This window comes from Columba livia, chromosome 3, assembly GCF_036013475.1.
Source record: "Columba livia isolate bColLiv1 breed racing homer chromosome 3, bColLiv1.pat.W.v2, whole genome shotgun sequence".
NCBI lineage: Eukaryota > Metazoa > Chordata > Aves > Columbiformes > Columbidae > Columba > Columba livia.
Window position 1 is genome coordinate 91953578 of NC_088604.1, and position 26723 is coordinate 91980300.

The following is a 26723-nucleotide window of genomic DNA, read 5'->3' on the forward strand; positions in this document are numbered from 1 at the left end:
TTTTAGTTCGCCTTTGATTTTTCCTGAGTCAAGGGTTATAACTGGACAGAGAAATCCCTGTTGGCCATAGAATCACAGAATGTCCCGAGTTGGAAGGAATCACTGAGTCCAACTCCCGTCCCTGCATAGAACAAGCCCAAAATTCACACTGTCCATCTGAGGGTGTTATCCAATCACTTCTTGAATACTCTTCTCTGGGGAACCTCGGGGTTCTCCAAGTTCTGAACAACCGAACTCTGGGGTTAGTGCATAAGGATTTCCCAGGGCTAAAACTAACAAGCTGGACTTGGAAATCACAACCTAAGCAAGCTTGTTGGTGTCCGTCAAGCACATAGGAGCATCTGGAAGTGCTCTAACAAGTGTGTGTGCCTCTCTTTATCTCAGGCTTAATTTTTGTCTTGACCACGAAATTTTGTATGGGGAGAAGGTTTGGGGAGCCACAAATATGGATTATCTTCCCACTAGTGTTAGGTCTATGGTGCTAAAAAAGCAAAACCATACTGCTCATCTTATGGCTGGGAAATTGTTCTGGCTTCACAGACAGAATTCAGCCATCTGGGGAAATTGCTCAACTCTGCTCTCATCTCCAAAACTGCAGGAGAAACTACATTTACTTCTGAAATCTGTTAGGATTTTCCTCGAAGTACCATGTCGGGGGATGATAAGACAACACTGTCTGTGAGCCAGCAGAACCTTTTTCATCCATACCCCCACCATTGCGTGCTTGAGCAGCAAATGTAAACAGCCATGTAACAGCTGAGGAAAATGTCTGAAATGAATTTGTGGCAGTGTTGCAGCTCTCAGGGGGGTGCACTTGGAGCACTGAATCTGCTGGCATTGTCATGGCAGGGATTGTGGTCTGTCATGCCCAGAACCTAGAGTGAGTATGGGGTTTAGACATCTTCAACATGAGCTCAGATCATGACCCACAGAAGCTGAGGGTATGGGCGAAAGGGGCTGGGCATCTGGCTTGATAGTTGTATCAAACAGGCAGCCAAGGCAAGGGCATGACCAGAGAGAATCTATTCTGTAAGTCCCCAAATCAGTAGAGCTGAGCAGTAAGAACTGCTGTCTGTATTGAATGAGCATGTAGAGATAGGGCAGGTTGGAGCAGGGTTGTCAAGAGGGGAAGGTGAGCTGGGGAGGGGGGGAAGGCAGCAGGAGGCAGAAACCAGAATGATGAAATTGCAGACCTAGGGAAGGACTGGAATGTAGGGGAAGAAATGGGATCGAAGTTAGAGAAAAGACCAGTTATCAAGTCTAAGAAATACAGGTTGCTTGCTGCAGCCAAGAAGTGTTGAGAGACTGGAAGACTTTCCATGTTTGATGGATGAACAAGCCATCAAACTGCTGGTCCTGTGTTGCTGTGGTTTATCTAGGACCTGTGGTCCTTCTGGAACTACATGCTGGAGGGTGACACCAATATGCCTGGAGGAGGTAATGCTTCAGGTAGGTTTCTTCTGCCACAAGAGGCTGTGCTGTCAGTTTGCCTTTGCCAGTGCTGTGGGAGACAGAGCTTCAGTCACTAGAGCTGTTGGTACAATGCTTTTTTCTTGCAAAACCCAGCCAGTGCCAGTCCTTCAAAAACCAATGGCCAGGCTCCAAATCATTAACTTAAAAATCACTTAATTTTAAAAAGTATACTTGGGAGGAGTTCACTCTTGTTTTCTGTTTCTGGTGCCTTTGGGGATCTAGCTTGCCAGGTCTGTCTGCAATTCTAAGACCTAAACACAGACTTTTCAAGTGTGGATTCTAGGGGGTTGCTTATTTTTCTTCTTTTTTTCAATGAAGGTAAGTGGAGTTGGGTTTTTTGAGAAGCGACTCAAGTCTAAGCAATCCTACCAGCCCCTGAGGTTCTGATGCAGCAATTCCTACAGCGTAAAGCAGAGGAGGGGCTGACGCAGCTGCTGCTGCCTCCAGATGCCTATGATGTTCATAATGAAGTTCAACAAGGGCAAGTGTAGGGTCCTGCACCGTGGGAGGAACAACCACAGGCACCGGTACAGGTCAGTGGTGGACCTGCTGGAAAGCAGCATTGCAGAGACGGACTTGGGAGTTCTGGTTGACAACCGGTTGACTGTGAGTTGACAATGTGTCCTTGTGGCCAAGATGGCCAAGGATCTCCTGGGGTGCATTAGGAAAAGAGTGACCAGCAGGATGGGGGAGGTGATCCTCCCACTCTACTCAGACCTGGTGAGGCCACATCTGGAATACTGTGTCCAGTTCTGGGAACCCCCCTTTAAGAAGGACAAGGAATTACTGGAGGGAGTCCAGCAGTGGGCTATGAAGATGTTAGGGGCCTAGAGCACCTTTCTTATGAGGAGAGACTGAGAGAAGCCTGGAGAAGAGAAGGCTGAGAGGGGATCTCATGAATGTTTATAAATATCTCAAGGGTAGATGTCGAGAGGATGGGACCAGACTCCTTCCAGTGTGCCCAATGATAGGATGAGGAGCAATGGGCACAGACTGAACCATAGGAGGTTCTGTCTGAATATGAGGAAAAACTTCTTTACTCTGAGGGTGCCAGAGCCCTGGAACAGGCTGCACAGAGAGGTTGTGGACTCTCCTTCTCTGGAGACATCCTAGACTTGCCTGGACACATTCCTGTGCAACCTGCTCTGGGTGAACCTGCTTTAGCAGGTGGGTTGGACTAGATCAGGGGTGTCAAACTCATTTTCACCAGGGGCCACATCAGCCTCATGGTTGCTTTCAAATGGCAGAATGTAATTTTAGGACTGTATAAATGTAGGAGTAGTCACATTAGTACAGTCCTGAAATTACATTCGGCCCTTTGAAGGCAACTGCAAGGCTGATGTGGCCCCCTGTGAAAATGAATTTGGTACTCCTGGACTAGATGATCTCCAGAGGTCCCTTCCAACCCCAACCATTCCTTGATTCTGTGTCAGAGGCAGAAGAAGCAGATGGTGTAGCTGGCTTGCAGGTGGGCTTTGCAAGCCAGGTTCATGCATGTGCTTCTGTTCCCTGATGAAACATCTTAACCATGTGTCACCACATTACTAATTGAGAGGTGTGACTGAATTAAGTAACTCTTTGTTTACAGGAATTTAGGGCTTCTTCAAGGAGAATGTTCCATGTGAGACCTGCAGCACATCACAGGCTGCCAAAACTACAGCCTATATCTTTCAGGCAAAAGAAATATCAATAATGCTTCCAAATGAAATTGAGTAGCTAAGGTTTTTCATACTTTTTTTTTTTTTTTTTAATTTGAAGCCATTTTTGATGCAAACACAAAAAAATGACATACATACCAATCACTAGAGCCTTCCTATGGTGCTTTTGTAGCTTCAGCTGACTAAGGAAAGCAACAACAACAAACAGAGCTTGGGGGAGGAGGAATCCCTGCTTGCTTTCCCCTTGGGCAAGGGTGAGCTCAGAGGGATCATTCAGCCCCAGAGAACCTAACTAAAGGCGGCCTTGTGTTGTGCATTGGCTTGCGCTTAAGGGAGCAGAAGAGGGACATGTGACACCTTTTGTAATCCTAAGAAAATATTGTTGAGGATTTTCATTATTCTTCAAAATTGTTCCTCCATCTCTTGAGAAACCTATAAAAAAGAGTTGGAAGGGGGGAAAAAATGCTGTTTATTTAAATGTAGGTGAATATTTCCAGTTCTGCACTGTAGTTCTTAAAAAAAAAAACCCATATATATATATTTATTTATCTGGCATGTCTGTGAATAGCTTTGTAAACTACCTCAAGGAGAAGGAACAGATGAAACCTTCACCTAGAACCAGAGCAGTTGTGAGAGTGTGTTCCTGTGCTATTGTTGCAAACCAATGTGATGAATCACCTGCTTTCCACAGGTCTTGGTATTTTGCTTAGGAGCTGGTGTCTCACCTTAAAAGATAGTGGGACTTTGCTCTAAGTTATCTGTGTTTTTTTTAAGTTTTATTAGTAATTACATTACATATGGGGATCTTGAGAATTTCCTGTAGTACTTTGTCGTAGTCATTTATTTGATAAACAGTGTGATCTTACCTGCATGGAATCTATGGTCTAGGAAAAACGTTGTCTTGATCATTTGAAAAAGATGGCAGACCTCCGAAAATCAGGCAGAGAGTGAGACCAGCCCACGGCATGAGAGCTTGGTAAAACTGCCCAATTTTTCAGGAGAATGTAGTGAGTCTTGAACAACATAGTTCAACTGATCATGCTATGCTGTTAGAGATACAAGATCTGATGCCAAGAAATTATGCTTTTAAGCAGTGAAAGCTGATGTACACTTAATTTTAAGTACTTCTGCTGGCCTACTGGGGGATGAGGGGAAGTTTTAAAAAAGCTGTAATTAAGTCCCTGTTCAGCAAAACAAAACTCAGACTATTGGTGCAATCTGCGTGTTATCTTCCCGGCCAGGGTTTGGGTCTTTTGGGTACATAAATTGCGATGTCAGAGGTTAGCTGTCCAAGACATTCACACATGTAAGCGGAAAACACTAAAACCTCAACCAACAGAAGTGTTTAGCTGTAGTAGGAAGTGGCGGGGGGAAGAGAAGATCAAGGCTATGTTCCTTAAGCTGCTTCAATACGGGAGTGGTGAATGCTGGAAGCTCTTCAGAATGAGTACGCTAGCAATAAGGTGTATTCGTACACCCCCAAAAAAGAATGCCTGGCAGCACTGTTTTATGTTAGCTGTTAGTGATCACAACTTTTAAAAGACAGAAATAGATCTGAACAGGTTAATATCTCTAAGAGACTGGCTTTTTTTTCCCCACATTCAGTCAAATGAGGGTCTGACATGCTGAGCCAGTCTTTGTCCAAGTGCCCCCAAAGATCAACAGGATGCTTTAACAGGGAGGGTAACAGACACACCACCATTGGCTCTTCACTGCTGGTGTTGTGGGATTACTGTTAATTACAACAGATTTAGAAGCCTGCTGAGGATCCCATCTCTCCAAGGCAGCGATGATAGCCTACTTATGCAGGTTATTCAGAAGATTCACTGTTGTTTGTGAAGCTCAAGGGTGTCTGTTGGGCACTGGATGTGTCAAAGGCAGCTCTTAAAAGGATCAAGCACCAACAGCTTCCACGAAGGCCCATCTGAATTTAAGTGCATGTTTGGAAACGAATTTCTTAATGTGTCTGTACTCCCACAGCATGATCAGTGTCATTATACAGGCAAAACTGGCAACTTCTGTAGGGAAAAGGATTGAAGTGTTTAAGAGCAGCATTGGGATGAAGGACTGGGTGGGTAAAGCAGAGGCTTGGCTCGAGGAAAGCCCATCATTCACAGGCTTGTCAAGACTGCCAGAACATGACAGCTCTTGTTACTGCCACAAAAACTGAAGTGGGGAACTGTGGTAATTCAGTCTCTAAAATGTCGCTTTGTCAACTTAATTTTCTTTTTTCATTCTTCAAAGAGTAGCATTGCAAGAGGCACCCTCAGCTCCTCGGACAGAAATACAAATGGAAGCAGCGGTCTGAAACCCAGGACATGTTTCAGAAGGGTGGTCTGCAGGGCATTAATTCACCATTTGAGGAAAGCTGGATAAACTCTGTGAAAAGGTTGATGGTACGGACCTTTGGCATGATACTTCCCAGCTCTCAAATATGGGTAACGTTTGTTTGTTCTTTTGTTCTTCAAAGATCAATGGAAACCTTTATTTTCTATAAATAATTTAATAAATACTTTTGTTTTACAATGATACAACAAATAACAAATTCATAGCAAACGAGTCACAAAGAATTTAAGATCAGTATACTTTAATAAGGTATCAGTGTCAAAATACATTTCCTTATCAAGTTAAAGTTCCCATACAGTTATAATATTGTCAATAAGAATTGAGCAATATAGATTATGAAATAATTATGATAAAAAGTATGATTAATATTAAGACATGGAATATTTTTTTCAGAGTGTTTTAGTAAACTGTTAGGGTATAACATTTTTTAATGCTGAAACTACACAAATAAGAAACAGAAGAGCAGTATTCAAGTGTCTTGAAGCATTTAACTCCTTGCCACTGCAAATTTGTCAAATCTGGCTTGCCAATTTTCATCAGATTTTTGATGCTTACAATATATTTTTTCCACACAGTAGTAGCTTCACTTTAGGAGTAGATGATTTTTGGTAATAAATTCTTGAAAGATTGCCTACAATAGGGACTATCATTTTTTACATTATGTACCAATAACAAAAGATCTTCAGCTTTTCTAAGTACATGTGGTTAAGACTCACTTAACACAGCGAACTCTGAAGTGCTCTGTGAACCCAAGGCTCCCTGTCTGTAGGTGTCAGTGCATTGATTTAAAGCAATTTTATAAACCAGGCTTCAGCAGAATCAGAAGTCTCAAAATAATACACCTTTGTTCTAAGGTTCTGGGCCAGATTTTTACCTTTTGTACAGTGCCACTGTTCCATTTTCTTCAATGAAGCTATGATGATTTATACCAGTGGAGGAAACAAAATGATCTATCCCAACATATATCTAGGTCTATGTATTTTCAAGTCAGAACTGCTCACCTGCCTTTTATGACTTTATATTTTTTTGCTGTTTAAATATGTTGCAATTTAACTTTCAAATCCCTCTGCCTTTGAAAGCATTCAAAGCCTTATTTTTAAAAATATGTGCATGACAACTAACAATATTTATAAAGGAGCTCTAAAAAAGTCTGGCTGTATTTTAATGACATTTCAGCTGCTGATTAATGTAAGGCAAGTAAAAATCGTAGAGACCTGCCTGCCAGCTATTAATCTCACTACACAATCCTTAATTCCTTTTGTCTACTTATAACTGAGTTAACCTAATATGGTGGGAAATACTACTTTAACTTTTAGTTTTAACGATTCAATATTGCAATTATATTGCTAGCTAGCATATAAAATGAAAAAGGGTAACATTAATCAGAGGTGTTAGTACTGGCTGCTGGTCAGATTCCTGAAATATCAGCAATACCATAACAAAGACTACTAGTTCTAGCAGAAACAGCTCTTAAAGTTGTTGTGTCCTAGATACAGTAAAAGTACCAAGAGATGATTAAAAACTGACCCAGAATAAATTTTTTTTAAAAAATCTGTTTCGTGTAAAAAATAAAGGAAACAACAAAGAACAAAACAAGAAACCCCAACACAAACGAAAACACAGGTCTAAATCCTCCACTGGGGTAAATCTGTGGGAGTCCCTTAGCTGCAGCGATAAGCCAGGGTAAGGCAGCTGAGAATGTGGCGCTTGCTTCTGAGGGGAAAAAAAGCTCACAATGTGCAACTTTCACAGATACCCATAAACACTGCAGTTCACCATTCACATTTCTTTCAACAAAGTGTATAAAAACGAAGGGGAACGGGGGAGGTGGAAGGCTGGGATTTTTCTTTAGTATACATTTCCAAAAGTTACGAAAGTTACAATACGATAAATGCTGGAAAGCAGAAGGACTCAAAGGATTTCAGTTTGGCAGATCAACAAAAAACTGTGGTTGGAGATCAAATTTGTTTCATTCAATCTTTGGCAATAAAAATAAATCTTTGCTGAACTGCAGCCAAAATATCCCATGATGAGGCATTTATACCACAGCTTTTTATTAGCATGAAATTTCAAGAAAATTTCAGAGTATAAATTACAGGTAATGAGATAAGGGGAGGGTAATCAAACTCTCTAAACAACACTTTAATTGCAATAGAGAAAATACAGTAGATGTATTTCTTTAATAAGAATAATAAAGTGAGTAACTTCAAAAGGCCACTATTTGGTAATGTGGACAGGTTCAATATCTAAGTAAAATCCTGTAAAAGTGTATTGGTATTAGAAATTGTCTACTTGCAAAAATATATTTAAAAACTGAAGCTGTTTTTGAACAGTATAGGCCACGGAATATTGCAGGATCGCTCAGGTTGCCTGGTCCAGTGCTCTGAGCAGTTCACTGCCCTGCAGAAGCGTAGAGCTGCCCAAAACGGGGACGTTCACCTCACAGTCATATCTCGTCAACTCGGGCAACAAGTAGGGTTCAAAAGAGGGTCCCAGCAGCCGACTGGTCATACCTGGAAAAGATGAGTGAAGTCAGTCATGGTGCTGAGACCAGAGGCAGAACTTCGTTCCTCTCCTCTCTCTTTTGTTTACACCAGTTACCATTTCATTTTGTGTTTTTGTCAATATGCCTCAAACCACCAGCAGTTACAGTTTCAGAGCAAACCTCTGCATTGAAGATTTGCAAGCGGGTCACACGGACAGCTGCAGTTTTTCACCTCCACCCCCAATTTAATTGTTCTCAGAAAAATTATATTGGTGCAGATGAGGAAAGCTGTAGTAAACAACACAGTTTCTAAATTGACACCCACTCCCCTTATATGTTAAAAAGGACATATATTTGTCTCCTTTAATTACTTATTTTAACTTTTAGAAGGCACGTGTTCAGACTCTAACCTATGAACCTGCCATATCAGTGCTGCAGTGAAGTTGTTTAGTACAATTTAATCAATTCTACATCACAAGACATGAGTAGGCACAGAGGATGACTGGACCTCCAAGCTAAAATGTATTAAGTTTAATTGAAATGAAGGGTAAAAATAATTTTTCATCATATATTACAAATGTAAACATTAAAGTTTCACACTAAACAACAACTAATTTTTCATTCTATGAAGCAATAAGTATTTGATTCTTGGTTTATCAACCTCCTCTCTATTTTTTTCAAGTGTTTTCTTTCATGGAATCAGTACTGGAATGTAATACCAACATTTTCCAATGTTTGTATTTGACAGCTCTTACCTGACGTTTTATGAGCTGTCTGGACACTATAGTCCTGATACTGGGAACTGTAAAACGAAGGGGGAAACGCTCCTGCTTTCAAATTCTCACCAGGACTTCCACAGGTGGGTGGTGGTTGTTGCTGCTGCTGCTGTTGCTGCAGTTGATTCATTGTTTGGCTCAAACCTCTCGAGTTACAGACAAATTCATCTGAATTACATTGCAGGAAAAAAAAAAAAAAAAGTTAAATTAAACCAGTGTAACAATTATAGTAGATAATACTAATTCAAAGTGATCCTCAGTGTGATGGTCATGCAGTGTGGGCATACCCACATCTTGTCACAAAGGAAGTCCAGAAACAGCACTAGCTCTAGAAGTAGCATGGCAGATACACTTGTGTAAGGAAACACATATAGTAGAGAGAAAGTTAGTTCTAGCTCTGAGACGTCTCACCTTCGATCAGCATGAGGTGCAAACCTATCTCCACTACGGTGATCTCTAATACCTCCAAAGCAAGGTTGTGAACATACATGAAACCATCTACCTTGTAGCTATCAAACATACCTTAAATTGCTCAGTTCTTATTGATACCTAATCCTTAATTTTGGCTTAATGTAATATTGACTGAGGTTACTTACACTTCTTTTTGAAGGAGTTTCTGTTTCTGTTCAACCTGTCTTAAAATTTGTTTCAATACTTAACATTGCAAAACCACTTTCTTTTGTCTTACCAGTAAGAATACTTGTGCTGAGAGCCTTCTTTTCTGTAACCAAGGAACAGTTTTCCCCTTTGAGAAACTTCATTCTCTTCCACATTAGGTGTGATGGGTTTATGACAGATGGATCTCCCTAGAATGTGAAGAAAAGTAAAACAAATAATCACACCAATGACCATGGTGAGTTCAAAGTTGCGAAGGGGATGCATTTCTTATGATTACCCCACTCAGCTGTTGCAATGCCTGTTCTTCATAATCCAGTTGTCGCTTCAGTTTCAAACTGTTAGACAGTGCAATTCTCGCCGGGTTTATATCTATGCCTCGTTGCCCAAAGGCATCCAGGGGCCTGTGGAGAAAACATCTCTGGGTGAGTGAGCAGGGAGGCAAATCTAAACCATCTTTTATACAGATCCTTCTTTTATTCAAGGTGTCTGACACAGGACAGCAGACAGACCTCAAATGTTTTTATTTCCTTTTGTTAGTCATCCTACAAACTTTGGAAACTTTTTACTTTTGGGATCAACGACTAATGAAAGTCTGGCATAAAAAGCCTCTAGGAATCTCCTGACAGAATTAGAAATGCTGTGGAAAAGAAAGTCATGTGATTTTTAAGGATAGGATTTTGAGAGCCACACCTGTCCCTTTGCATCCTAAACATGAACACACAGGGTTGCTGTTTGGGGACAAACTCTCTCTTTCCAGATGCATATTCAGACACATTCAGTATTTCTGTCAACAAGAAGAAAACCCAGAAAGCAAACTGCAGGTAAACTGCAGAAGTTCATGGTTTAAAATGACCATTGCTATTTCACATATGTCCTCAATGACCATCACAGAAGACCCACACTGTGTGCTATCCAAGAGCTACAGAGAAACTTGTAGCTACAAGAGGAAACTTCTAGGACTGTAGCCTCTGACCTACATCTCATCTCATGCTGTTCACGTGTTTAAGAAAGTGATTGAGGCAAAAAAGGGCTGTAGAAAAGATGTCCCTGTAATTTCAAATCTTAGATGTAATATTTACATGTGCCATAGTAAATGTTCTTTTATCCCTCCTTTTCCCCTGTTTTTTGTTGTGCAAAAAATTGGTGTAAAATAAGAAAATATGCATGGGTCCTAGCTTACTGCTGGACCAGAAAGCCTTTTCAGAATTTGTTTATAACTGCATAAAGTCAAGCAGGCTTCCCAAAATTACTTGGGTCAGTATCTTTACCTGACCAGCAGGAAATCCATCCATGCATCCTTATGAGCACCAAAAAAAATTAGCATCCTTCTGCTTCCCCTAGGATGACTGCCACCAGGAGAGCACCAAACTAATTTCACTAAAAGTGAAATCTGATGCTCATCACAACAATTATTCCAGCTGAATTGAGAAAATTTTTCAATAGTATGACTCCTCCCTGCCCCCAACATTCTTTTCTGAGTAAAATACATAGTTATACCCCCCAAAACGCTTACCTTTTTTTATATATGGGCATGCTGTGAGAATGTATTGGTGGCCCTGAAGGGGAACTCGATAGTGATCCTGAGTATTTATCCATGAGTCTCCATTTAGCAGGAACATATTCTAATGGGGGATCAGGTGGCCACTGGGTGTTTGGTCTTCCTCCCATCGAAGACAGGGGAGTGCTGGCTTGATGATGGTATGGTGGCAGCGATGACCTACTCACATTGTTGAAGAACACTGATGACAGGGACCCGTGACCAGGGTTCATGTTTTTATTTGATATCTGTGGGCAATATTTCTCTGGAGGAAACTGATTCTGTGAAGCAGAAGCAAGGGGTTGGAAGATGGAACTCATGCTACTTAGACTCTGCTGGGTATTTTGTGCACTTTCAGAAAGAGGACGTTCTTCTTGGCAGATTGGGCTGAGCTGGAAATCTTCTCCATCCATAGGAATGTAAGGAGCCAAGGTTTCAAGGTCCAGTTCATTGAAGTCAGTCTGCATAAAAGTAAAGTTGATGAAGAAACTAAAAGTTAGTAATAGTTGTGGCAGTTAGTGTGATATAAAATACTAGTAGATGTGAAGCTGAAAAAAATCACTGTATGCCCAATTTACCTACATGAAACTGGCCAGCATCTATTTAAAGATGTCTTATTTCTATGACTAGCATACATGTACGTCATATCATCAGCAGCAAAATATGACAAAAAAAGAAAAAAAAACCCCTCTCAGATAAGCAGTATTTGCTAAAGGAGCTTGCATGCAGCCTGCAGCACCACTGTGATTAGAACTAGATCTTGTTTTTCATTGAGCTTTGAATAACATGTCTGCTAGAACTCTACATGTAGTATGTAGTTCAACCTCAGTCTTTTTCAAGCTAAAATAGAAAATACAGCTTTCTCATAATCCAGCTACATGGAAAAAAAAATGCATCTAAAAATGCAAAAGTTTAAAAAAGTGTAGTTGGAAGGACTCCATTGCACTTAAATCTGTACTTTTTATTTCCATGGAGAACTAGTCATATTTAAATTCATTTCTCTTGGCGTTTGACCAGAGCTGAAGAGAGGATGAAATGAATGTTGGGCCACTAGTCAGCTCATGACAGGGACAGTCTTCTAACACTCATTTTTCTCACCAGACAAACCTGCTGATGTGGTGGGACACACCTGAGCAAGCAGATGCTGAGTCTGACAAAACTGAAGCTTGCACATGTCATGTCTTGCACTGAGTTTGATCTTGATCCACATCTTCCTCCTATCTGTCCACTCTTTTTATTGCTCTTAGTCCTGTTTCTATGTCAAAACTTAAATTTCTTCAGGATATCGACTACAGCCTACCTGTATCTTACTCAATCTGCAAATTGGACTGGCAAATTGAAGCACTTCATCTGGGCTTCAGTCCCCCCAGACTTTCTATGGGATTAACTGAAGGACCTGAGTGTAAGGTCTGAGCTTCCAGTCAGCAATGCCTGCTCCTTTCTCTTAACTATTGAGAAATACAAACTCTTAACAAAGGCATTTCAATTCGGTACCTAAAATTAGGTGGGCTAAATCAAGCCTCTGCTTTCTATTAACTTACTGTAATGCTACAATAGTGGAGAATTAAGAAAGTTATTTATAAAGGAATTTTCTATACATACACCCTGGTTAGAGTGCAGAAGACTGGCACTTTATGTTACTTCATGTGCAAGTAATTGTCACATTTCTCTGAAATTCTCCAAGAGGAATATATCCAAAATGACAGTTTTCATTTTGTAGTTAAAGGAGGCATGTACTATGAGGGGCATTTCTTTCTCACGTTGAAGTTTTGCAAGAATTAGTTTATTTCTATTTTGTTCTAGAAAGGATGTTTACTTGCTAGTCATTAGGCCAGACTTAAAAAAAAAAAATGCTGCTGCTTATATTCTTTATCCAGTCTACAGAAGCTTCCAAATCGTGAAAGCGCTCTGCTGCTTCTTTCTTCTTAGCAGTGCCAGCACAGCGACACCCTAAGACACTTGCTTCAGAGAGTTAGGGGCAGCAACTTACACCCCAGCTTTTGAAAGTGTATATTTTTGTTAGTGTTGTGCATCAAAGTTTTGGTGTACATGTGCAAATGCAGTTTGCATGTATGTTACTACACCTGCACATACAGCAGATATCTGTACTATCTGCTAGCAGGGGACTGATTTTTATGGCTTTTGGAAGAAAGAGTAGTTCCTTACCTGGGAATTGCACTGATTTTTTGATTCTGTGTCCATGGCAAAGAGTTTTTCAATCACCTCAATCTTAAAATCTTCATCCACAGAATTGTAATAATCTCCTGGGCTGCTTGGCTGCACAAAAATAAGAATTTGGTATAAGCAGCAAGACAACCGCAGTATTGGCTTAGCATCATGCAGTTTATCCTTTGCTATTCAGTAACAGATCCTTCCTGTGATACCAGGCTGTATATACAGTGTCCTCAGAACCTAAACTGTCCATTTCTATCCTATGCTTTTCTCCAACAATGATTACTTGTCATTACAAAATTTGACAGTTATACTGATTAACAAAGGCACTCAATACAGGAACCTGGTTGTCATCTTAGTTTAAATGTTTCGTGTGTTTTGTTGTTGGTGGTGGGTGGTTGTTGTTGTTTGTTTTGATTTACTTATTTGTTTGTTTTGGCAACTGGGAGCAGCACCATGAGATGTACACTATTAAATACTTGTGCCAAGAAGGGAGATGCTTAGCACCACCTCAGTGTCTTTACTAAAATTAAAATTGGACATCGTCTAGTCAAAAGCTGGCTAAGAGTGGCTCCCACTCTTGGGGGCAATGCCCTGAAAGCACATTAATTCTCTCACTGAGGAACTCCATGGAGCTGCTTTCAAGCCTCAGTCGCATAAAGTTTCTGGACTGGAGCCTACAGCTTCCATTTAACAAACAGAAAGAGGCCATATGGGTCTGGGGTAATGCTTCTAGTGCCACACCGTTTTACATTGGATTTTTATTTAAGACTCACTCCATGAAAGGTGGTAGCGTGTTCTTCTACTGGTTATTTTTATAGGTTATAGTAATTACTGATGGACAGCTGCAAGAAAATGAGGATTGCAATGTGGAGACAGGATGCAGCTCCCATTTGATGTTTTTGCTATTGATGCTTAAGATAAATGCAGTACAGGAAGGACATAGATACACTGGGCCTTGTTAATAAGCAATGAGACTGCCAACATGAAAACATCATCTACATATATTGATGGGACTTACATACAAAACACAGCATGCATTTTTTGCTTTTTAAAAAAAGCTCCTCTTACCGTGGAACAGCTACTGTTGCTGCTTGCGCTTGGAGTACTGCTGCCAGGTGCAATCTGAGGCATTGTAAAGGACGGTATTGTCAGTGTTTCACCTTGAGCAGCATGGCTTTTCCCTTCCGCTGGCCACGCTTTGTTTGGTGTCAAAACAGCAGTGGTGAAGGCAGGGGCTTCCTCAAACTTCTGTGTCCCTGCATGGAGGTCTAACAGTATTAATAGACACTTTTAGGTTGTGCTGTGTTATGATATAATTGCAGCTATTCATTGAAAGTAAACACTGTTCCTAGTTGCCATGACAATAAGTTGGCATAGACTTAATGCATGTTGTTTAGTCAGCAAGAAAGCCTGATTCTGCTCTCATTCACAGAAATTTTCCACTGGTGTGAGCACATGGGCTCTTACAGCCATTACTCCTGATTTGTACACACAGCAAACAGACCTTGTCTGTTAAGCTCCTAAATGGAAGCTCATATGTGGTTCTTCGTTACACAAAAATTATTTATACAAATACTAACCAAAATCCAGGGAAATAATGGCATCGCCGGGTGTTGGTGCCAGCTGAGCAAGTTCCTCTGGTTCCTCCTTTAACTTAGTAAACAAGAAGTCACTCTTCTCTGTGCTGGGGATGCCGCTCTCGTAGGCGGTGCTCATCGTCAGCAGGTGAGGCTTGAAGAGTGACTCCGTTTGGTCCATGGAGAACACGATGTCGTTCTTCTCAATTTCACTGACAAGAAAATGGGTTTTAGGTATTTTGCAGCATAAGCTCCCTAAAGCTGGGGCCCATAGGAGCATTTTGGCCACTTGGTGGCAAGCCAGGCTCCCGCCAGGCGAGGCACCGTTCCAGTGTTGCTGAGCACCACCAGCTCAGATGACGCAGAGAGTGTGGTCAGGATTTCTGTGGGAATACTCTGGGCTTTGTTGCTGTGCTTTGTAAAGGGATGTAGTTGAGGTTATAATGACCCAGACTATCACTCAAATAAGTATTTCCTATTTTAGCCCCATCTAGGACCAAAAATACTTGAGTTTTGCCAAACAGAGGCAAAACTCCTGATTGGTTCTGATTTTTGAGGCAGAAAACAGCTTCTCTTAGCAACAAAAGAGACGATCGCTACTTAATTTTTCTCTCCGTCACAGCATTCGAAAAACAAAACATATTAGCAGTTGTGTTACACAATAAAATCAGTGCAGGCTTTATACTCCGGTGAATCAGCACAGCAGCCATTCTGCACAAGAGAAAGGCTGTGGTGTATTTCAACAGCGTGTATGGGAACAGGCATGCCGCATTTTTCATCGAAGTCTAGCAGCAGTAAACCAGACTGAACAAACATGACTAAACTGATTTCAGAATAACAACACTGAATAAATAGACCCGTCAAAAGTTCCTCTGATTATTGTGTTTCTTCCAACACATAAATACATGCATGTTTTTCTGTCCCACAGGACTTACCTCAGCACGTAGTTGACACAGACGATACACTGAGGCTGCAGGTTGCGAGTGTTGTAAATCACTGTCCCCTGAGTCTCCAGCCATACGTATCCACCATGCTTGGCGAGCATTCGGTACTGCCCCGTCACTACTTGACCTTTTGTACACACTAAGAAAAGGGGGCAGAGAGAGATAAATAATGCAGCAGGACAGGAACACACAATATATAATGCTTGTTTTAAATAAACCCACTTCTGAGTTCGCATTATGCAAAACCGTACTAAGGCATTTATTAGGAAGGATGCTTAACTCTGTGAAGATTCAGCCATTTGAAATATAAAAGGGGCTGTTCATTTGAGGTTGCCTCTCCAGACTGGAAATTTGAAATCTTGAGATGGTCTGAGTATTCACATCAGACTGTGAGATTTTTTAAAAATTTAATATAAGATCCTCAAAATAATGCCTGCTGACGGCATGTTCTGTGAGAGTTCCTGTCCTAGAAATGCTTCAGTTTGGGCTCCTAAGTTGATCTGTAGAAAAGTGAATTTATTCAGGAAACTGTTTAATAGGTTCCTTATTTATGTGATGGATAAGCCCGAGACTCAGATGATTTAAAAGCTATTCTCACAAAAAAAATTTAAAAATCTCATGGTTTGAATCTATAGCTCTTTTTATACCTTAGAGTGAGGAGCTGGTGATATCAACAAGAAGAAATGTCACTCTTAAAATAGTATCAAAATTAAGAATGGTAAATGGGACTGTTTTGCCTGTGAGAAAAATAAAGCTGAACTACTGTACTTCTGTTTGCTGGAACTGAGCTGCTCCTCTGCAATAGCTTGAAATTAGCTGCTGAGAAGGAACCAAGACCCATGTGATAAATCAAATAATGTTTATTTAACTCAAAATGTGTTTTTGAACTGGCCTGTGTTTTTTAAGCCATAAACTGACAGTAATACAACTCAGGTTTAAAGCTTCATCTAAGTATTGAAAGGGTGAAATGCCCCCTCCTAAATATTTTGTAATATTTGAAGAGAACGAGTTTTCAGTATGGAGCTTTGGACTACTGAGATGTGAAGTTTTGTGACATCTTATCTGTTGTAAACCCATTCCTAAAAGCAATGAATATTGTCATTCAATTCACAGTTGTCAGTTGAGGAAAAATATTGTTGATGGCAGTAAAATTAGGGCTGGATTACACAAGCAGTGCTGGCACTAATAAGGGTCTGTATTTGTAAGCAGACATAGTTGCACTGAGTAGCAAAAGTGGGAACTGTCTCAACTAAACTTTTGACCACATTGGCAATCTTGTCTTTTAAACAGCTTTTACGCCTGAAGACAGTATGTCATCGAACTAATGCCCTAACAGTTATGCAATTTGACTCAGTAAAGCTGGAAACTTGATTCTGCAGGTTTTGTACAGAAAAATTCCTTATGAATGTGGCCATTAACAGAAGCTATTTATTGTCAGTCTCTCCTACATCACCACCATACAAATGTACAAATCCAGGCCTGTGAAATGCAACAACTGTTCTGCAGATAATTGTTGCTGTGTTTATCCTTCTGTCTCTGGAGTTTGTTTGTTTTCTGCCTAGGAGTATTTAATCATCCTTCATTTAATTTATTTAGACAAAGTAGAACATTACTTTTATTGATTAAATACTTCTGGTGGAACAAAATCAAAAGGCTTTCATTTCAAAGTGTTTTAGTGACTGGACTGTTCTGCTCTGCTTGTGAAACATAATTACACTGCTTCCTAATCATCAGCTCATCAATAAGAGTCACAGTGTAGGCGCCTGTTGCATTACAAAGAAGCTTTTTACTGCTTTAATCTTTTTTATTATTATTATTCAAAGCATGTCATGTTCTGATATAATAAAGTACAGCAGAATCCCTCCATGGGGTAATCTCATAAATTACTAATACACTCGCAACTATTGACTTTGTTATCAACGCTACATTTAAGGTTCTGCCTTCAGAGTGAACTTCTCACTTCTGTCTTTTTTTTTTTTTTTTAAAGTACACATTACCTGTATCTTTATAGAAGCAGTAACATCTCAGTGAAACAGGCTCCAAATTATATTCCTTATCTTTGAGTGGAGAAAGGGGGAAGGCAGGGATGAATTTACCTGAACACAAATTTTGTTTTTTTTTAATTGCTGTGAGACATTTAAGAACTATGATTTACTTGGAAAGCTTGTTGAGCTTCTGCATATTCACTGATGTCAACAGCAAAATTCCTATTGGCTTTAATGGCAACAAGACCCAACCCTAATAATCTATAATCACTTCCATTTAATCACTGCATTGGAAAATATAGCTCTGTGGTCAATCTTTTGTGTAGATTTAGGTAACAAGACAGAGATTTTCATCTTGCACAACATGTGAAAAACTGGGTATGCTAAATACTGCTAAACACATACTAATCTTCCATTTGATGATGACTGATTAAGACTTTTGTACTCTATATGCAACTATACTTCCAGCCAAGAACACAAACACTATTGTGGCTTGCTTCTATGTGAGGTCGTCATTTCACCTCAGGAGAAAAAAAAAAAAAAAGAGCAGCTAACTGCAGTACAGCCAAACTACAATAAGCATGATCTATCACTAAATTAGAAGGAAGGAAAGGGAAGGACTTCTGCTGCTATCCAAGAGACTAATTTTTGAGGTTTCACTCCCTCCCTTCAAACTTTAGTCTCCTTCCTCTATTTCCTATGCATCTTTACAACACTAAATGGTTGGCACTGTCAGAATTGATGACTACATTATTGCATTAATATATACTCTATAGATAGAATATTTCTAATAAAAATTATTGTTCAATAAATACAAGTGTGCTGAACATAAATTTTGAGGTGGATATTTCCATGTATAAAATGAACATGCCCAGGACGGACTAATATGTTCTGCAGAGGTAGATGCTAGGAAGAACTAGTAAGTTGTGTATAAGCTATATACCTTCTTGGTTACCCCATGCATTAGACAACATCTCAATGGCACACATTATGAAACCCTATTTGGACAGCTTATGTGTTTTCTCAAGTCACAGCTTGCTGTCACTTCACCTATGTGGTTGTTCTCTGAGTTGGTGAGAAGCCGGACTGTCCCAGAAGACATGGGAATTATTTATTTTAGAAAAACTAAAGGGGTCGAATTTGCTGGAGATGTAAACTGATGGTTCTACTGTGGGCAACAGCATTTAGCACAGATTTTGGTCCTGTGCTTCCAACAGTAAAGATCATCCATGCTGCCCCTGTGCTATGATAAACACTATGGAACAGTTTGATCCTAAATATTTGTAACCTGTGCAATGCACAGTGCCTTGAGCATTTTTGCTGTTATAACTCACCCCTCTAAACTATCCCTTACCTTCATTCTGCTTCTCTGTCAATCCTCATGCCTAACAGCAAAAACTTGTAGGACATGGCTCTTTTCAGTAGGTACAAGTGGCATCTAGACATAAACTCTGCACTATGTGAGGTGAATAGAATTTGCTAGAGTGAGGAGAAACCTCCATCAGTGCGTGGTCAACATGGGTCCCAGAAGCTCTCCAGAAATCTTTACTTGGACAAGTACCACTTCAGTGCTCTCATTTAATTAACTGGATAGGGATAACCAACAAGGGCTCACTCATTCCTGTTACCAAAGAGACTGCCAGCTCTCATTTAATTCCCTCCCCAGTGTTGTGTCATTCTTAGAAATGCAACACAATGATTTAAAAGCAACACTACAGCACACCCACTGGTTTCTCAGGATGACCCTCGATAGCCCAGCATAGGGTACGAACAGCCTATCTATGAGTGTCACAAATTCCTTTTCACTGTTAAAAGCATGAACACATTACCTGAGAAACAATTTTAACAAATACATTTCCAGAAAAACTCTCTACAAATATAGTGTGATTTCTTTCCTTTTTTTTTTTTTTTTTTTTTAAAGCAGCTCTGGAAACAAGATGATTCATACCAACACTATTTTACAGCACACAACTTTAATCACTGCCAAGCATTCTTTCAATTAACATTTCGACTCAAAGCTGTCCTGAATCCTTGCCATTAGAGCTAACACATATTCTCTTTTCCTCTTAAGGTCAGACAGTTATTCTTTGCTGCTACTTTTCTCTGGGAAGTACAGAAATACTCTCTGTAAGTTTGTTTGGTGGACAATTCCCTACAGACCTGACCTACGTCATGGGCTTTTTCTTGAGGACTGAGACCTTGATCATAGTAACTACAAAGCTTTTTTTCTTTTTTTTTTTTCTTCTAGCTTGTGGACCATAGTCTAGGAGCTTTGCTTTGTTTTTATAAAAAGAGTAGCAGCAGATATTTTAGTGACGTGTCTCTGAGAACTCTCCCATATACTAATTCAGTGGCTGTAACAGCCAAGGGTGGGAAATGTCATTTGTACATTAGTGCACCATGCTGTCTCCAGCCATAGCGCCAACTCTGAGGACAGAGACTGAAGACTGAAATCCAATAATCTTAAGACACCTTATGTAAGAGAGAGAGGAAGTGTAACTGTATGGCCTGCTGAAGAGAGGGAGCAGATTGTGGATCTCATCTCTGCTCCTGGAATAATTTGGGTACTTTACATTAAAAACAGTTTACATAGGCATAGGAGTAACAAGAAGAAGCTGTTCCTAGCAGTATATATTATTTGTATAATGCATATCTCTTTCAGAAAGTCTCCTCACACATCTGCTTTGGGTAGGGAAGATAGCTGTTATTTGGTAGCAGAAGAAAGACATTCAAAAATACACTGCAATAAGCTCTTCCTATTACCCTTTACAGCTGCTCTTCCAGTAAAGACACTTCTCAACAGGCTAGTACTACCCAACTCAGCTTTTCAGATTTTCAGCTGATCCTTGTATTATCCATTAGAGAGACAGTGACTAATCCTCTCTACCATCCAAGTTTAGTTTTAATCGTGACAAAAATCAGACCCTGTAAAGATCAGCAGCAGGTTTGAGCTAGACAAGCACAGTAGTCTGCAAGTTTTCTTTCCAAGTGTAAATACTGTTCTCAGAGAATATCTGCACAGAAGGTGCATTTGTATTTTCAGCTACTTATTGAGGGAATGCCAAGCTGTGCTTTATGTGCAAACTATGAAGAAAAATAAGAATGTCACTTACAGTTCTGGTGACTCTTGGTCATACTCTCAGAGTCCAAGGCATGGTAGAACTCATAAGCCGAACGGCCCAGCAGCTCCTCTGGATGGTATCCAATCAACTCTGTAATTCTTAAAAACCAAATATTTTAAATTCAGATTGCCTTAGCCTTATGCCTACATGTGTAAGTCGGCTATCAGCTGTAGTCCTTAGACTAACAGAATTAAAACAACAATATAAGAAATGCTGAACTTCGGAACACCTTAGAAGCTGGAGAGCACTTCTGATCACGTTCAGAATAAATTGCCTTTTACTACTCCTGGAATAAAAATTCCTAGGGATGTCATTACATGTGTTGCATATTTTCCCAGGCCTATCACACAGTATCTCTTACGAAAGGTCTCAACTGGAAAACCATTGCTGACAAAGTTCTCAAGCTGTCCACTACATACAGAAACTCCTAACTATCATCATTCAAATTCAAATGCATATGATGGGGCTAGTGGTTGGCACCAGCAAGTTTAAAAGTATGCGTACATTTAAAAAAAAAAATATACATAAAAAGTGTTAAATCACTCCTTAATAAAATAAAAATGCAAGGTGAGAAATTAAGGACAGTTAAAAGAAACAAAACAGCTCTTCTACTTAGTGTTTCTCAATTATATGAGAATGTTAGCACATCGATTAGGTTACTTGGGTAACTAATCCACAAACTAAGTAGGATTTTACACAAAGAAAGCTATGATCTCAAAAACTAGATTTTTTCAGAGCCTTTCTGAGTACTCAGGCAAGACAAGAATTCTCACAGGTTTTTGAAGGAATGAAAAGAGGTCAAACTGATTATTTTCTCTGATGAGGGGGTGGAGGAAAAGAGTTCTTTTTTCCTAAATTCAATCTGAAATACTGTTGCACACAACTTTACAGGAAACCTGGTTAGTAAAAAAATAATTCAAAATTTAAAATATCATGTCTTCTGGGAAAATAAGAAAACATGCCTATTTTCCAAGTCAACAACACTCCTGGATGCCTTTTCCTAGCTTTTAAACTGAAATAACAAGCTGTAATGTAGCACAGAGCAGTAGCAGAAACAACTACAAACCAACTGCTAAGCTTTCATAAACCCTGAAAAGCCAGGTGGTTTGCAAGGAATGGTCACATCTTGCAGCGCGTCGCTGCCGTCAGTGGTAGTGCCTGGTGACTAACTCCCTTGGAAAGGCTTTATCTGCCCCCACCACATTTCATTAGTGGCGTTGCTGCTTTTAAGACACGCATCCTCCAGTTTGTGTACTCCCTGGAAGGAAAGCCTTGGCCCAGCCCTCCAAACACAAGCGTGTCTTTACAAGACAGACATGTAAATACTGTAAAACAAACAGAGCAAGAGCATGGTATTCATCTCCCAGATCCCCCTCCAGCAAGGGAAGACACAGAAGATGGAACTATTTTGTGTATGGTTTGAAGGCCAAGGCGTTGAGTCAGCTTTTCCCTCGCCTCCACAGAACTGTAATAGCTCATACCCCCGGGACGCCTTCATTCTGTCACTCTGAAAACTGCTCTTTGTCCTGATTTCCATGGAACGAACCTGGGTTTTAATGGTTTAGTTGACCAAAGACTGTAGCGAGTTTTACTGGGTTCCCCCTGAATACTTATTCTCTTGTTTATGTTTACAGTTTTTTTTATGCTTACAGTTAGACTGAAGGGGAAATTCTTGAATCAGGTTTCAAAAAGAGTTGCTTTTTTGACTCTCTTCACTGACAAGCTTCTGAGCTTCTAAACTGCGCCCCAGTCAAATCTGTAACTTTTCTCTGAAACCACAATTGCTTTTTCTTTGCTAACAAAAGCTGAAGTTCTAATAATGAGTTGGTCATCAGCAGAAAACAAAAAGTACAGAAGGAGCCCTAATAAAAGTAAGGCTCCCAAAATACAGCTGCTGCTGGCCTGTATGCAGTCAGCTGGGACACTGGTGTAAGTGGCCAGAGGCTTTTGCCAGGACTAGTGTAAATATACAGTCTTTAAAAACAGAAACTATGGCCTTTGGCTATATAATGGCATAGTGCCATGAAACCATCCCGGTTAGTTTGGAGCTTGTCACAAGGGGAAAGCTTTTAAAATCCAGGAAGTTGAGGATTTACTCTTAATCCAGTCATTTGGACCTGAGAGCCAAGTGAGGGTTCAGCTGGGAGAAGGAAGAGGAAATAAAAATAATGGAAGAAAAAAAAAAAAAAAACAACCAAAAAAAAAGCAGCATTGAGTACCAAGCAGCACCACTGCAAATCCAGAACCACATTACCGCCTTCCTGGATGTCAATAGTGGAACCGAGCAGGCAAAAAATGTGTGTTACAGCAGGCTGAGGGACACTTAACTCATCATATAGGAACTGCAAACTCTATGCCAAATTGTCTATTACAATCCTGTAAGACCCCTCTCAAGTTGTTCCTCGTTGTTCATAACGAGCACACTCACTATAAAATTCTTTTCTTGTCATTCCATGGCACAGAACAACTTATGGTGCAATACTGCTGTGACAATGTTAAATTTAATTAGATCTAATATAATCTTGGATGAAAGTTAGCAAGTGGTGGCTTGGTATCTTTTTACTACAACCAACTGAAAAGTATATAAAAAGACAAAAAAAGATATCAAAGAAATACCCACAAACCCCACAACATTGACCAAATTCTCAACTCATGCCTGCTAACAGTGAAATACTAACCAAGAGTAATTGTTTTAAAATAGTTACTAAGAAAAAAAAATAAAAAGGCTAAGCAGCCTCTATGACCTTGTCAACTGATCTGTTAATCTATTGCAACTATTCAGATTAATTACATTTCTCTTTAAACAGTCCTGGGAGTGATTTTTTTTTTTTTTTTCTAATATAGAATGTTTCTTTCTCCCATCCTAAAAAAAAGTACCTAAAACTGGCTGACAGTGTTTCCTAGATACATTTTTAAATACCACTATTTTATAACAAACAAGAATTGTCAACAGTATTAGTTGGGGCATGTGAACAGGTAGATCACACCCTCCTTTAGTCCTCCTCTGATGCTACTGACCCTGAAAAGCTAAAAAACTCTGGTGGGCTGCAAGTGGTGCAGGGCTGGAAACCAGATTAGCCAATTCCAGGGCCAAGGTGCGTAGCTATCCCCGCCTCCATCATAACCGTCCTGTGACTCTTCTGAGGTGTTTGTGGCAGACCTGGCTCCAGCTGAGGGCCCGAAGAGCACCTGGGCCAGGAGGCTGTGAGGGCTTCAGCAAAGGTCCCTGCACTGACCTCACGTGAGCATCGCTTTGAGGTTCATCAAGTGAGGTGCACCCTCCAAACCCTGCCTGCTTTCCAGAGGAGCCTCTTAGCAATATGAAGTGCCAGGTGAATGCACAGAGGTCCACGTGCAAAGGAAAAAGCATCCTATGGAGCTACGAGGATGAGGAGTACATAACTAAGAGAATAACAGAAATACATATGCCCTGTGGGACTGAAGAGTCATTTACAAAACCTTAGTCCACAACACAAGTCTTCTACTTTTGCTTAGACACCAGACAGAAAATTGCTCTTTGTACAAGCTGTGGAATGACAAAATTGGAAAACAAACTGTATGGTGGTTTTGGATGGCATTCCTGCCAGGGTAGGCTTTGTGTTACCTTCACATTTGTAAAAGCTAAATTGGTGCTAATTGGATAATAATCATTTTTGTTGAAGACAGGTGGGCTAAGAGGCTGTTTATTCGCCCGTTAACCACTCATTTCTGAAAACACAAATACCTTTGGGGGAATCTAATATTGCCAGACTGGCCCTTCAGTTTTCTGAGCTAAACATGTCACCATGATTTACTGAGGTCAAAATCTCAGCAAGAGGTGGGCAGCAGCCCTCTGCAGTAGCAGATCTGTTCCAGCTACTGCTACTTATATGCTTTTTGGGCACTGCTTCAGTTTCTCTTAACACGCCCATTTCTTAGGATGTGGAGTAAAGGCGAAGTTTTGTGCTTAGGGTACAAAACAGAGAAACAAGCAATTTGAATCCTATTTCTAGATTTGTACAACTTTGCCCTACTTTATCTCTTTGAGACATGGCAAATCAAACAAAACTCACTGCTTCCAAGGCTACATCTCCTACAAGATGAGCTATTTCAAATGTTTTGGTTATTCTTAAAATTGTGCTTTTCTGTCTCTTTATAGGAGCACAAAGCTTTTTATTGTATACCATTTCTTGAGTTAAAATAGTATCATAAGAACCATCAGGACTGAGAAGTCATGCTCTTTGTGAAAGGCTGCTGTAATGTTGACTGCTCATAAAAAAAATATCTGGGTGTATATTCATCTGGCTGTGTGTGGACTGTGTGTGTGAGGGTGTGGATCTCTTAACAAAGTCTTTTTGTATTCAAACTGTTAACCAAGTTATTGAAGTTAAATTGGTCTTGACGGGAACAAACAAACAAAGCTATACTTAAAGCAGAATGAGTTAAAATTAAAAAAGGAGAAAAAAAAAAAATAAAGCCCAATACAGCCACTACACCTGTGCTAAATCACTCTGTCAGCCTGCTAGGGCAAGCAACAGGGCAGCGCGGCAGTCCTGCCAAGCACCCACATTTCCTCCCAAAACTATTCATGGCTGCTTCTACATTAACCCAGGCCAATGAAAAAACAAAATGCAAAATCCTGGGACCCTTGTCCATTCCTTAGAAGGACGGTTGGCCTGGTCACATGTATCAGCCCTGCTAGGCAAAATAAAATAGATAGGTACATTAAAAACTTCACCAAAATTCTCTCTCTTCTACTCATTTGGTCTATCTAAATCCAAGTTTCATTATTAACAAAATAAGTTGGTAATGTTTTCGTTAATATGACACATATCAAAAGCCAGTTTTGCCAAATATGGATCTTTGGCTTCACATATTATCACTTCAGTGTTGTCTCCATACTGCATTTTCCCTCTGAGCAGGGAGGGAGGGACAGAAGCTCCTTTCAAATGCTTATTTGCATTCTCACCTAATTTTAAAATATTCCCCAAATATAGGTCAAATGGGAAACTGACTTAAATCTTCGTACGAGGTTCTGTGCCTGCAGATTTGTTTGTTTTCAAGGAACATAACTGGAAGCACAATAGAACTCAGTTTCCTCGCAGTCAGGCACAGCCTGGATCCCAAACGTACACTCATATTAGGAGAAACTTAATTGCGACCAACACCATTGGCATTGCATCTTACTGCACCATCCTGTTCTGAACCATCATGCATCCTCCATCACTCCTTCTTCTTCTTCAACTCTTCCATTAAAATGTTCCAATTGAGAAAAAACGAGTACAGCTAAACGGGTTCCCTGTAACCAGGAACATACAATATCCCAAAGCCAGCCATGCCTCCAAAGTAATGGAGAACATACCCTTTCCAGTGTGCTGGTGCCAGGGAACTGGTTTCTGACACAGCCCCCGCAGTTGCCACCTGCACATCTCACCCCATGCAGGATAAATTTGTTGCCTAACCCTTCTCTCCCCTGACACATGCTACCCACAGTAATTACAGGCAAGGAGCTCTTCCCTTTCCCCTCCCAGCACCCCAGAGAGATCGCAGGGATGAAGGTGAAAAGCCAAAACCACCTACAATGCCACCTTATCCTCCCTGCTTTCTAAACCCTGGTCCCCTCCAAAACACACCATATGGTTTTCCTCTGTTAGGCATAAACCATAAAGGCTAAGACTGGATGTGCTGGAGCACCTGAAGTAGCTTTGGGGTATTCTATCAAATTCAGATACACTTTTCACTTTTGTTTTGTGGATTTTTCCACCACAGAAACATACTGACACTATTTCTATCTACCTATTGCCCCCATGGCCCTGCACAGGAAGATACACTGAGCATCAGCTATGCCACCAGGGTAGCAAAACTGCCTTTGTACAAAGACTTGACCTTTTTTTCTGAATAAAACACCCTCACTGGTGATCCTCCCTGACACAAAACATCGTGTAGCTGAACTAAATCCTCACTTGGATTATTGAATTGTACCACTGATCAGCATTTCCGTATTACAGCTAAAATAATCCTTCCTGTAAATCACTTAGCCAAGATAAG

General features: G+C 40.3%; 1 protein-coding gene across 4 annotated transcripts in view; it reads right to left on the bottom strand.

The window, feature by feature from the left end:
- Positions 1-5701: 5701 nt before the first annotated feature.
- Positions 5702-26723, bottom strand: part of EPAS1 (endothelial PAS domain protein 1) — an 82520-nt gene continuing 61498 nt past the window's right edge. For 3 of the 4 annotated variants that reach the window (XM_065058191.1, XM_065058192.1, XM_065058194.1), the window contains 10 exons: positions 20688-20794; positions 15581-15728; positions 14649-14857; positions 14137-14336; positions 13060-13170; positions 10870-11354; positions 9634-9757; positions 9427-9544; positions 8718-8906; positions 5702-7990 (listed from right to left, as the gene is read on the bottom strand). In XM_065058191.1, coding sequence (XP_064914263.1) covers positions 7839-7990; positions 8718-8906; positions 9427-9544; positions 9634-9757; positions 10870-11354; positions 13060-13170; positions 14137-14336; positions 14649-14857; positions 15581-15728; positions 20688-20794 — 1843 coding nt within the window. In that variant the 3' untranslated portion in view covers positions 5702-7838. The remainder of the gene's footprint in view (positions 7991-8717; positions 8907-9426; positions 9545-9633; positions 9758-10869; positions 11355-13059; positions 13171-14136; positions 14337-14648; positions 14858-15580; positions 15729-20687; positions 20795-26723) is intronic. The other variant, XM_065058193.1, reaches the window with a different exon arrangement.